Source organism: Lissotriton helveticus, unplaced genomic scaffold, assembly GCF_964261635.1.
Source record: "Lissotriton helveticus unplaced genomic scaffold, aLisHel1.1 SCAFFOLD_537, whole genome shotgun sequence".
In the NCBI taxonomy this organism is placed as follows: Eukaryota; Metazoa; Chordata; class Amphibia; order Caudata; family Salamandridae; genus Lissotriton; species Lissotriton helveticus.
In genome coordinates, this window is record NW_027611932.1 from 15,733 (window position 1) to 29,073 (window position 13,341).

Genomic DNA, 13,341 nt, shown 5'->3' on the forward strand with positions numbered 1-13,341 from the left:
CATGGATTCGTAAATGAAGCTTTTAACATCCCTTTTCATACAGTGTTCAACTCTTTTCAAAATACAATACAAATATTGACAAAATATGACATCCTAAATGAAGACATATTATGTTAATAAACGTTTGTCTGCTACAAAACAGTTAATGGCAGAAGAGCTTCAAAGAAAACAAAAATGTAATTCTAGTAAGGGAATGTGACTCGGGATATATCCACGCAGCCTACATTACTGGTAGAACATACACCTTTTCATAAAACCAACATTATTTTGATCAGAGTGGCAATAACTACGTTCTCAGAAATTAATAAGAAAGTGACAAACTGAAAGTCTCAGAATGCTTTCAGTATATTTTATTTTCTTGCATATTTTATCATATATCTCTAATAGCAACCCTATTGGTTTCCTCACATACTAAATGGCAACATTTACAGCATAGTCAAATAAAAAATGTCACTGTGTGTAGATAGAACATCATAACACTCCAATTAGGTGCCCTTTATTTTAACCCTTTATCATGACAGTGGTCTTCAACACCAAAAAGTGGATTGCACATATACTCTTTGGGATGGTTCATATTTAATTGCGAACAATTAAGAAATTCACAAATCCTACAGCTCATCCAGTTCATCAGAACATATTAAAGATAGCCTTTCTTTGATTCCCATATCTGTCTCTGAAAGATAAATTGGTTTTGGGTATTTTGTGTGGTCAAAAGCTTCTGTAAAGGTACAGTGAGAGAATGTAAGGCTTATGAAATGTGACGCATAGCTTAATCTTTATTTGTGAATCACCTTCCATTGAGGAGGAAGAAGTACAAAGAGCACAATATTTGAGATCAATTTCCCTTTGACAAACAAATATAATTGTAGTTAATCTCCAATATAATTTTTTTTTCCACTGGGCAGTGCCCACTCAAGCCTCAAGTCACAAAGACTGAGCAAGTTCATCGCATTGTTCTAGAACAGATTAGCCTACTCTCTTCCATCCAACTGAACCCATTCTAGATCAGTCGACAAGTGCACCTACATAGCACATTTGCACTGCATTTCTGGCATGTATCTGTACTTTCTAATTTACACCTAAATGAATCAGGCCTAAATGGTGCAGTATACCATTATAATCTTTTCCATGGGGCAAGAAGGTAGGGCAAGGAAATATATTTTTTGGAAATTATTTCCATAAATAAATAAAGTTATGTTTTCCTACCCCTACAAACATATATTTGCAAATTTGAGAAAATGCACATGTAGAATAACAGGTGTTTACAAAGCTATGCAAGTTTGAATTTTCTTTAATGTCTACCTTGTCTTTTAAGAGAATGTTTAACAGGTGTAAAGAACAATAATACCTAGGCTTTAACCTACGCATCCAAGATCTATGCCATTGTTTTGTAAATCAAGTTACTGTTTGCACCTGTTCCTCTTATGACTATTTCAAGGCACATGATCATCTGTGTGGCAAGATCAGCTACTACTCAATGATATTTTTCATCATTTAATCAGTTTTCCCATTGTTAATAATTGGTCAGCCAAATCTGGGGAACTGTAAGTGTGATGATATTTCACCTCGGAATACTATGCACACCGTATTCTTTTGTAAACTCTCATGTTTGAGACGAAAATTTATAAAACCCTTGATGTTAAAGCTGGGCTTCAGATACTGTTGTCTGGCGTATACATACTTGCAAATGCTACCAGAAATGTTCAAGTGCTTTGTAATGTTGCGTTTTTTGTTGACTGTTATAAGTCGTAGGAAACAGTTGTAAATTGTAATCATATTATGTGATACTATGTTAGACTTTTAATATTTTAAGCTTTCATTTTTAAAAAAGGATGAATTTTGTATAAATGTTTTTTACTTGTCATTTAGGTCTTTCTTAAACCATTGTAGTGATGTATTTTGCAGCTTTTATGATTCATTTTGTGGTTTGGAATAAAGCTTATTTTGATTGATACAACTCAATGCAAAAGATTTGTATATTAATAAAGGGCAGGGAATGATTGCTTTTCATACATTCAGGAATACAATGCCTAGCACTAGTGTTCTTCTTCCGAGTTCTACAGCCATACCATTTCTGCAGTGAAACAACACTACCTAATGCTGTCTGAGTAGACCCACATATCTGTCTAGGTTGAGGAGGCTTAACAGGGAAGTGTTGTGGAAATATTTGCAATAAAAGACCATCTTGAATAGTGTTTTTCAAGCCCAGTAACATTTCACTAATGTTGAGGAATCATATTGGCTTGTTGCAACATTTGAAGTAAATGTCTGCCTAATTGTATGAAGAGCTCACACAGAGTTCCAGAGTTGTCCTGCAAGATCCTGTACTTAGTATATCACAAACATGCGCAAATGACCTACTAAGATGCCCGCACCTTTCAAAGCATTATACTCTACCACATTTTGTCGGTTGTTGCATTTCGATTTGGGTCACAAAGGATACCTTGGTTTGCATGGTGATAGTTTGATATAATATTCATGAAAACAGATTGGTTTTTTTAAAAACATGGTGTTTGGCATGGGTGAGATTATCATCAAAATGCAACTTTATGTGCAATTGAAGACTCTTTCTATGCTGAACAAATTACCCGTTTGTGAGTCAAAAGCAACCACTTTCAATAAGTCCTTTCAGAGCACACTATTTAGTACTTTTGCAGGGTTTCAGCCTCAGACGTACTGTGAACGCTGGTAAGCACATTTTTATGGTATGATATCAAATACACTGTCAAATACATATAAACAGTTTCAAAGCTCACTTTGTAAGGAAATGCTGTACAAAGTCCAAACAAGGTACAGTAGAAAATACTAAACATTTCAAAGCAAAGGGGTATTTTCTTGGGGTTCCAGACCAACAGTATATGTTTACTGACATGTTCCATTACATACATGTAACATATTTAATTATCATGGAATGTAAGACCATATTCACTGAAGGGTTTCTCCCAATGTGTGTACAGTGTACCAGTGAACAATTCATTGTTCAATTACATAACATGTATTTTACACTTTCGAATAGATAGTTCTTAAAAAGTCCTTACCATACTTAGATTAACACTTTGAAAAAAGACGTATGGAATCAAAGTCTCCATTTAAAAGCAAATCAAGCAAGTGAACTTTAAAAAAAATAAAAGTATCTCACACTGTTGAGTTAAGGATTTTCTATGTCCTCTGTGCTTCATATCCTTCCACAACATATTGTTTTAATTTCACTCATTTCTATCTGTGTGATGTGAATGAATCAGTTTTGGTAGTCATTTCATTAAAAGCTTACATATTATGTGGCATGCCATGTCCTTGTTTTTCATGTTTTCCATGAATTTGCATGTGGCATATTTAGTAACCTACTACATTAGCACAAAGACAGAATAGTATTGTGCATTGATGTTCTCATTTAATAGCAGATATCATTAAGGCCAACCATTTGGATGAGTACATTTACTTGTAAATTACAAACAGCTGCTATGAAAGCATGTAGTGAGAAAAGGTGTGTAGGATAACACAGTTTGAAATGTAGAAGACACGTATGCCCACTTTAAGCACACAGGGACAAATACTATAGGGTAATTGTATGGCAATTTTGCATTTAATTCTCAAGTTCTAGAACCATTTCAAACCAGTAACGAATGTTTGAACTAATCATTAAAAATAACTGAAACTGAAAATTACAGCAACTCTCCCTAAGGTGTCATGACATACAATTCATTCCACAACAGAGGTTAGTGGCAGGATCAAGGAATAGTTTGCATGGCAAACAATTTTGTAAATGTCATAATGCTAGTGGGTAGAAGGTATCGGCACTACTGTCAATGTGCACAGCTAGTACTGTTGATTTCGAAGACATTTATAAAATTGCTTTTGCATGCATATCTTTCCCTGGTATAGAGCTTGGCAGCAAAATATAAAAATTGTGCTCACCAAAAGAGTTTCTATTTTCAATTTCAACTATAACACTTTATTTGTTTTTGAGAAAATGTCTGATTCACTTGTCTGGGAATTTACCTAAATGGTATGCCACTTTCAAGTGTTGAAAGGAGCAAAGTGATGTGATGATAAGGTGCGGAGGATTAACTATTAGACAGCACACTTCTGAGCTGAGCCTTCTTTCATTCTAAGCAGATGTAAATCATTGATTTTCAAAGTAAATTCTATATTTTTCTGGCTTGAGAATTATGCATTGGATTATAAATACAGTGTTGTGCTGGTACAATATTGATATAACACATTTCTCAGCAGTTTGCTCATAAATGTATTACCTTTAAAACTTAAAGGCAGACTTTCTTCAAAAACATTCTCATAGTTCTTCGAGGCTACACACTACTTCTATTCAAGCCCTTGTTTTAACTCTCTTCACAAATCAATATGATATTTGTTTGCTGTAGCAAAATGATATCTTCAAGCTATTCATTCAGAGAATCACAAGTAGAACACTTATACATATGTCAGATGATATAGACGAAAAACTTCTTGCAATAGTCTTTGGATTGATTTGTGTATTTTCTGTCCCTAGCTCATGAAAAGTGGTTGGATTCTCACAAGAGAAGATTTCTGGTACAGTGTGAAGCCACAGCATCCATTAAATGGCCAAAACTCCACTAGTACATATATAATGTTAATACTCTCAACATTAGTGATGTCTTCATAAAAGATTCTGCATACTGTCGTTGCTGAAGTTTACATACAAATGTAGCTTTCTGACTATGTAAACTGTAAAAGAATATCAATCATTCATGACATATCTGTTGCACTTCTTTACAACTTCTCTACAAAGTCATGTTTGTTGTTGGTATTTCACAGTGCACATAAACTGTGATCTTCCATTTTGATAATTCAATTCAGTCTTAAAGAAACATTGTTTGTTACAAGCTTTTAAACACACATTGCAAAGAAAAAATAAATTGATCCTTGCCTATGGAAACACTGGTTAAGGTCCAAGCCATTTCTGCTCTACTAACCATCACACAACATGTGCCACTTTGCGATTTGTCGCCTTGGATGCTCGCATATTTCTTTCCAGTGCTCTCCACTTGTTCCTTCTGCAGTAGCTCCCAACACTAATCGGCCAACAGTCTCGTTTCTAGAGCCCCTTTCGGAATCCAAAACTAAAAACTCAACACTGATGTCTTCCAGACCTTCACATGGAATGTCAAAGACAAACAATTCATTGAACACTGCATTTGGGGTGCATTTCTTGACATGAGTCTTCTTTTTGGAAATTCTTTTCTTGGCATAGTAGAGGTTTACCTTCACATATGGATCTGCAAGGAGAGATGAATAAACAAATTAGTTTTGCAAATGCTGAACCTTATTTTAGTATTTTGGTGAAGATTCTTCTTATAAGACATTAAGAATTGCAAATGTATTTGGGTCAAACAATCAATTACTTTTCTTCAAATTAAGACATCACCTTTGCAACTCTAACTTTCCAATCTTTAATAGACAATTATTTCTATTTCCTTGTACTAATCTTTGCAGCAAGCATGTGCAATAGTGAGTCGAGTGAGATAGTACACTGCATCTGGGGTTGTGCCATGCATTTTGGTTCTCCGCTGATTTCTGCAACTATTACAAAATGCCACTGAATGGTATGCTTCCTATAGAACATTTTATGTGACATGTTAGTTTCAGGTAAAGAGCAGTGAGCCCTGGTTGTATAATCAGGATGGAAATGTGTGTCTGTTCCTATTTGAATATTTATAAACAAATACATAATTCAGTTGCTTCTGTTAGACACAACTTTGACCTCCTGTGAACTCATGATCCCCTTCCTGTTTTCTAATCAATAGCCCATTTAATTCCTGCACAGCAGTCTTGCCTATTTAGAGCAGCTATGGCAACGCAATGTGAGATACAATGATGAATTTCATAGTAAGGTATATCACCACGTATTATTTGTTACTGGCATGGAAACATATCAATGATAGTCTCTGACAATATCCCAGTTGTTACAATTATGACTGTATCTTCACTAAGATGATACAAAAGATCATACATAGATCATGTGTAGATTATATATAGACATGCATGCTTGCACCCCTACCAATGCAGAACCCCCCCCCCCCCCTGTGTGCTAGAATGGGAGAAACCATGAAGCAGTAAAGACTCTGCCAATGAAGATTCTTAGATGTAGGAAACAGCCATGTCTAGAATTTGGGTTTAGGTGACAACCAGTACTTTGTAAAGAACTTTTTATAAGGTGATTTTATGTGTGATGCTGAGTGGTGTTTACTGGCCTATGCAGTTGAATATTGAATAACATTTCGACACAATTATACCATTGCATTTGGAGAGCTCGAGGCAATTCATATATGAAAATCTGTGCTGTTCAAAGTTGCTTTGATTAAAATTAGTGTAGTTGTTTTAGCAAAGGTTCCAAAGATATCGGGGCAAGGCTTGGTATCTGTTATCTGTAGACATTTTGGAGCTTTGCAAAACATTCAGTTTATGTCACAATTTTTAAGTCCAGTTACTCATATTTTTTCTTTATATGACTAAAATTTGGGGGTGATTACTATACCTCTAAAATGGTGTTATTGGTTGTTTCACTATCTATTACATTTACTGGTATTACATTTTAAATAGCTAGTAGATAAATAAAAACACGCTAAATGGCATCACACATTGCTACACTACTATATCATGTTTATTTTTCTTTCCAATAATATTTATATATTAAAATAGTAACATTTAGTTTCACAACCAAATGCCAGTATAGAACATGAATCTGAATATTGAATCCTGAATCATAATCTAGACATTAGTATTTTCCTGTCTCATACATGACTTGAATTCGCCTTTTAAGATCAGTGAGCCAAATGTGACAAAATAAGGTATAAATTTAAGGGGTCAGAGTTGAGTTGTTAGCAAAGTGAAGATGGATGGAAATAGCCTCATAATTGGCAAATTCACTAACAGCATAATAGAAAATATGCTCTTCTTTTGCGATGTGTCTTTACAGTGTTTTTGATAGGTTGGCGTTCACTGAAAGCTATATAGGCTCTTGTCATACCAAATGTTCTTCATTTACAGAGAGAACCAAATCAGTGACAGAATATCAAAAACATAAATATGGTGTGGACAGAATATCGTGTGAAATAGTATTTAGGGCAAGAATATCGAAAAGGTAAGTCCAAATAGGTAAGTATAAATTTCATTTTCTTAACTCCAGATCTACGTACCTTGAAAATATATAACAATGTACATATGTGGAGCTGTATAAATAGTAAAACTTTACTTACCCATAGAAAATTACCTTCACAATATTCTTGTCCTCAGTATTTTTGACACAATATTCTGTCCAAGGACATTTTTGTTTCCGATATTTTGTTCAAACACCAACAGAATCTACTGATGCTTAACCTTGAATTCTTGTACTTCTTCTGGTTCAGCCCACTACAGGAATTATATCATACACCACTGGTTCTTAACCTGTGGTATGAGAACCCCTGGGTGTCCACAAGGACTGCTCAGGGGGTTCACAAGTGTGCTACAAAATTAAATAATATTAACACTGATCCATTTGAATTATTAAAGTATAACCATGTAAACCAAAATTGAAAATGTAAAAGCTTTTTCTACATTTGGCTGTAAATTAAACAAAATATTTCAATATTTGAGTTGTTGTTTGGTGTATACTTATTTTTGCATTTTTGTATATTGTTTTGAAGTACAAATCTTAGAGATTGCCTACACCGGGGGTCCTGAGCTTCCAATAATGACTTACTGGAGGTTTCCAGATTCCAGTAATGAGTCAGAGGGTTTCAATAGAGGAGAAAAAATAAAGAAATGAGGTCATACAATACTATTAAAAGTAATACTTTAAAATGATTAAGTATAACCAAGTAAACCAAAATTGAAAAAGTGAAAACTTTGTCTATGTTTGATAGTGAATTCAACAGAATACTTCAATATTTGAGTATTTGTTTGGTGTATTCTTATTTTTGTAGTACAAATCTTAGAGATTGCCTAGGGATCCTGAGCTTCCAATAATGACTTAGAGGGGGTGTCCGGATTACAGTAAGTTTTCAGTGAGGTCAACAGAAGACACAAGGTTACCAACCATTCTAATACAATATTTATTCTTCTCCACAACTGCCCATTACCTTTTATAACTTTCCAAACTTTATATGTTTAATGAATCACTTAAGCTCTAGTTTTTAACCGTATGACTCTCATCTAACTAAGTTTTGGGGTCATTATATTCCCTCTCCAATAGTCCACTCCACTTAAACATTTACTAGAGGTACAGTGATGGCCAAAACATGGTTTCTTCATATATTTTGAAAAATACCTTTTTTAGAAGCTATTAATCATAGAATAAAGTAATTCCTTTGGCAAAGTTACATACATATTAAAACAAACATTCCACACCTCCTCTGAGGTTGCCGGGACTCCATAACAGCGGTGCACCTCAGGGTCGGAGGTCGCCCTGTCGTTAAATCATCAGTTTCCCAAAGCACAAAACAGTTTGTGCCGATGCACTCCACTCCAATAAAGGGTTTGCCACGTCACATTAGTATTTGCAGAAACAAAGGTTTATTCAGTAAAGTTTCAGCATGATGTATCGAGTAGTAACAAAACACCCAACACGTTTCGACGATAAGCTCGTCTTGCTCATGGGTAAACTTACAGCAAATTTTGCTGCATTAAATAAAGTTCATTCAAAGTTTAGTAACACACCCACAGTATAGGCAAAAACATAGGACTTAACATAAACATGTATTTGCAAATAGCGGCCATATTTAGGTGGTGTTCTTATTCATCTGACACAGCCAAAGGAACATAGTTTCCTATTTAAAGAATAATTATTCTTGAATTCAGGAGTTTGTCAAATCACTAAACAAATTCTAGTCATACATGATAAATATCATACTCCAACAATCTCATCGCTGACTCGGCATTTACAATTACTGAAGAGAAATAAATCATCATGCCTTGTATTGTTATCAAAGGATGAGGTAGTTCTTTTTTACATTCTTTTTTTACATTTCGTGTTTGCTGGAATACTGCCAACCTTCAACTTTTGCATGGCGATTCAAAAAATTTAAAACAAATATAAATACAAAAGAAAATTTGTTTGGAGCCTGTCAATGGGGGTAAATATTACTTATCAACATTAATCCAACCGGCACTTAGATCAATCTTGCATTCAATATAAAGTGTTACACCTAATGAATATATAGGCCACAGGAAGCTTAGAACTCATGTTTCTCAGGCAATAAGCCATGTTTGAGTGAACCTAGCCCACCCCTTCAGAGCTACAAAGTAATAGCTTGTCATTAGTTCACACATTGCTCTGTTTTTATTAATGTCTTAAAACAGCTTATCAGTAGGATAATTAATACATAAAAATATCCTCTGATTCTGACTTTATTACTGTTTGTGAAACAAAGGAGTAATCAAGAAACTGTATTAAAGCATAGTACATCGGAATACTCTGAAAGTGTTTTGTGACCCCAGAAGAGCCTTTTTGAAGCTAACATAATGTTTAAGTTCACCAACCTCAATAAAGCTCATTGTATTGACCTCAAAATGCTTACACACAGGAGAATCTGTAATATTATGTACCAATGTTACAGTTTAATTCATCCCCTTTAAATATTCAACGATTTTAGTTAGTGCTGTCATAAAATTGCTTGATATAAATATGATGGAATAGTCTGAAGTTGAATAAATACAGACTGCCTGTGTCATGTATGCACCTTCTTAAGGCAGATTCACATGGTTTGAGGTGTATTGTTGTAAATTTGATTCCTGGTGTTGTGCAAAGGAATTCTCAGCAAGTTAAAATCAAATTATAAGACAAATGCAAAACATTTTTTAAAAACTGCACTGACTGCCTCATCAATTTACCTAAAACATGGCAGTAGTAGAGTCATACTGGACCACTGAAAAGTTCTACTTAGTTGTTTCTAAAATGAGCACTGTTGATGATGTACTCATTAACAATCACCAACCTTTCCAAAGATGACTCTACTTTACACAATAAGGTAATTTAGGACATTCATTTTGAACCCACTCAAAGACACACAATGAGGTCTAACAATTAGATGTTAAGAAAAGAATACTGTAATCAAAATATCGTCCAATAGAAATGTTGTCGACTAAAAACTGTTTTTAAAAACAACAGTCCTTTGGAGGTAATTTAAACCCAATGGAATTATATTTTTGTAAACAATATGTAGGTCAACATAGTTCAGTCAGATGATATTTTTGCTAATAATATTCTCATTGCAATTAAAGAGATTGAGTCCTTCCTTTCTTATCCAGTATAAAAATGTTTACGTTTACAATGAGGAAAAATGGATAGAATGATGTACAAATGAAGCTAGTTTTTGACAGTCTTAGAACAATAAAGTGAAGGATTCTAGAACACTGTAAGATCTTGTAGCACCATATAATTCATAGATGTAGTACCATTACCAAAGACATTTATGAGTACCTGGAATTGAATTTCTGGAGTTCTAACTGGGGAACTGAAAAATTATTTTATGAATACGCCCCATGATTACCATGCTACAATTTTATAATAAAGAATATCCATGTTGTGGTGGATTACTTTAGAACCCTCAAGGTAAAGAGGAGTGTTTTGTTAATTTCAATATTTAAATATATTTTGAAAAATGTATTGAATTAAGGACCCCACATGAACACTGGCCGAGGTTAGATTTGCATAGCCTGCAGATCACACGTGTAAGTAATGGAAGGTACTTCTCTTCTATTCAAATGTCAATCAGTATCACCAAAGCTGAGTTAGGTATTACAATGCTTAATACTGAGTGTCAGAAAACAAAGGCAGCAAAACCCTTTCTTTGTGTGGCTAATATTATTTTAATAGTTAAGTGTTAAGGTTTTTTCCAGTTCAATTTTATACGATTTCAAATAATGGATTATTGTTAATATTAGAGTGCAAACAATCATCAATCAATAGCATATGTAGAAACCAATTTATGGTTTTAAATATTCTTATGTAATACTTGTTTTCTCAATCTGAAACTAAGTCTATGCTGGTAAAATACGTATTTTTTTGTATAAAGCATTTTCAAAAACTACTGCACGAACATTTTGCCACATAAAAAAATATTTTCCAATGAGCATGGATGTGATTGAAGGTTTTCTGGTGGATGAAATCACTAGCACTAGGATGATTTGTCTACTGGTGCCTACGAGTGGAGAGGCAAACTTTGCTGTCCAGTACCAATATTTTGTAGTTTACTGTTTGTCTATTTCCTGCTTTTTTATGTAGCTCATATACATATCAATGCTTATTTAAGAACACATTTTCTCATTGAGTAGTTCAAGTCATTAATTATATGGTGCAGAAACTTATGATGCTGCTCTGATGCCATATAGGTGCTCCCCCATCAAGTTCTACTTCACCAGGGAGTACATGCATCTTTTTATTGTTGCTAGAATTGGGATATATGCTATTTTACAGATATCTAGGAGAACTACAAAGTTATGTCTTGAGTTTTTTTTTTTATAGCGTAAACTAGACCCAAAGGTATCAAAGCACTTTACATGAGCACCAGTTGCGTTACAGACAGACACATTCATTTTTTTTAGTTTGTTAAACATGGTGAGATTAAGTGATTTGCTCAAAATAGCAGGATGTTGAGTGTCCCCAAGGAGACTGGAACCCAGTTCTCCAGCTTCTAGGTTGACCGCCCTAGCCAGTAGGTCACATCCTCTCCCCCAAACTGGATTATTCTTGTGTAAGAGACATGTTGCTTTCTTATGATTCGGTTAGGCCATAGACGTTTTGTGAATTGATGAATGAATGAATGAGTGAATGGGAGGATGGATGAATGAATGAATCTTAAAGCATCTCCACTAACAGATTTATAAAGGCAAAAAAGGGATTATAGAGTATCTTATGTTGAAAAACTGACCAAACCTAGGAAAAAGCCTTACAGACGCTCTAGCAGAAGAAGTAAGTCCTACACAGGTTATACATCTACACTCAAGAGGTAAATACTGTTTAACTTCATAGATGTCTCACTAAGTCTAATGTCCACTTCTAGCATCTGCAGTGATCTGCAGGGCATGAAAATAAATGTTGAAATGGTCTACTTAACCATATATTAGAAACAATACATTTCTCACAAGTAAGGGCAGGCACTCTTTCCTACTACATGAAATCTGGGAGTGTTAGTATAATACAGTAATGAGGATTTTGAGACCGAACAAGTTTCTTATTTTATTTATACATGCCACTCAACCACAAATGAACACAGCTTAAAACAGTGGCATATTATATATGTTGAAACCTCGTTCTATTGGGAAAGGACTTTGATTCTGTCTTAATGATTCTATAATAAACGTCTGTGGTTGAAATATCAATTATCACCTCTATTGTTTTTTTGTAGCCAATGAAAAAATATGACTGCATTTTAGAGATATGTAAGTGCGTTTGTGGCAGGGGACTGCATAAATTTAAAAAAGTCACTAAATTTCAGAGCAGAATGTTGCATAGCTTCACTCACTTAATTAGATGATTTATTGTGCAAGTTCATTCTGTGATGGAAATCATTTGTGGTTGTCACATACCATATAAAAATTTGGAGAATCCACCTGCTTTAGGAACCCTGACTTGTCAGTGTAGAAACAGCTGAAGTGCAGTATAAAACCCTACATTAAAATCAAATTAATTGACTAAGGAAAATCAAAGCTACCCTTCACTCTAAAATGGAAAACATATACAATAAGAATCAGTCTGTGCCATATGGAAAACTATTTCAAAACACTGAATCTACTATTCCACAGCACATGATCATTCAACAGAAATTACTGGAAATCAGACTAAGTTGACAACTTATTTGTCCTGCTTTGCAAATGCAGTTAGTTATGATAGGTCAGAAAACAAATTGCTCACATTTCTAGGAATACTCTATGCAGTAAAAGAGGCTTGTTGACTTTAGTTTTATTTTAACTATGACCTGTTGACATGACCTAAGCACCAATTGGGTTAGGCTACCATATCAACATCAGCTGTGTCAAAGCTGACCTTGCTAACCACAGCGTGTTTAGGACAAACACATGGGAAATCAATTTAATATTAAATAGATGAGACTCAACCATTTCTCACACTGCATTACCTATAATACAACATTGCCACCCAGTGTTGCTGTCTCAATCCTTATCCGCCATGAAAACACTGCAGTGCCTGTCCTGGAATGTGAATGGCCTGCGAGTTAAAAGTAGGAGGGAGAGAATTCTACAGTATTTAAAAGATTCACCTGCACAGATAATTATTCTACAAGAAACCCACCTGGTAAAAAAAGAATGAGCGATATTTGTGGAAAGCTCAGGTGGGTGGAACACTATGCCTGCTCATGTCACACA

The 13,341-nt window shown here is 34.5% G+C and overlaps 1 protein-coding gene across 1 annotated transcript in view; it reads right to left on the reverse strand.

The window, feature by feature from the left end:
* Nucleotides 1-334: 334 nt before the first annotated feature.
* LOC144807253 (synaptotagmin-4-like) overlaps nucleotides 335-13,341 on the reverse strand; it is a 33,495-nt gene continuing 20,488 nt past the window's right edge. Inside the window, exon 4 of the mRNA XM_078673103.1 lies at nucleotides 335-5,255. Coding sequence (XP_078529229.1) covers nucleotides 4,948-5,255 — 308 coding nt within the window. The 3' untranslated portion in view covers nucleotides 335-4,947. The remainder of the gene's footprint in view (nucleotides 5,256-13,341) is intronic.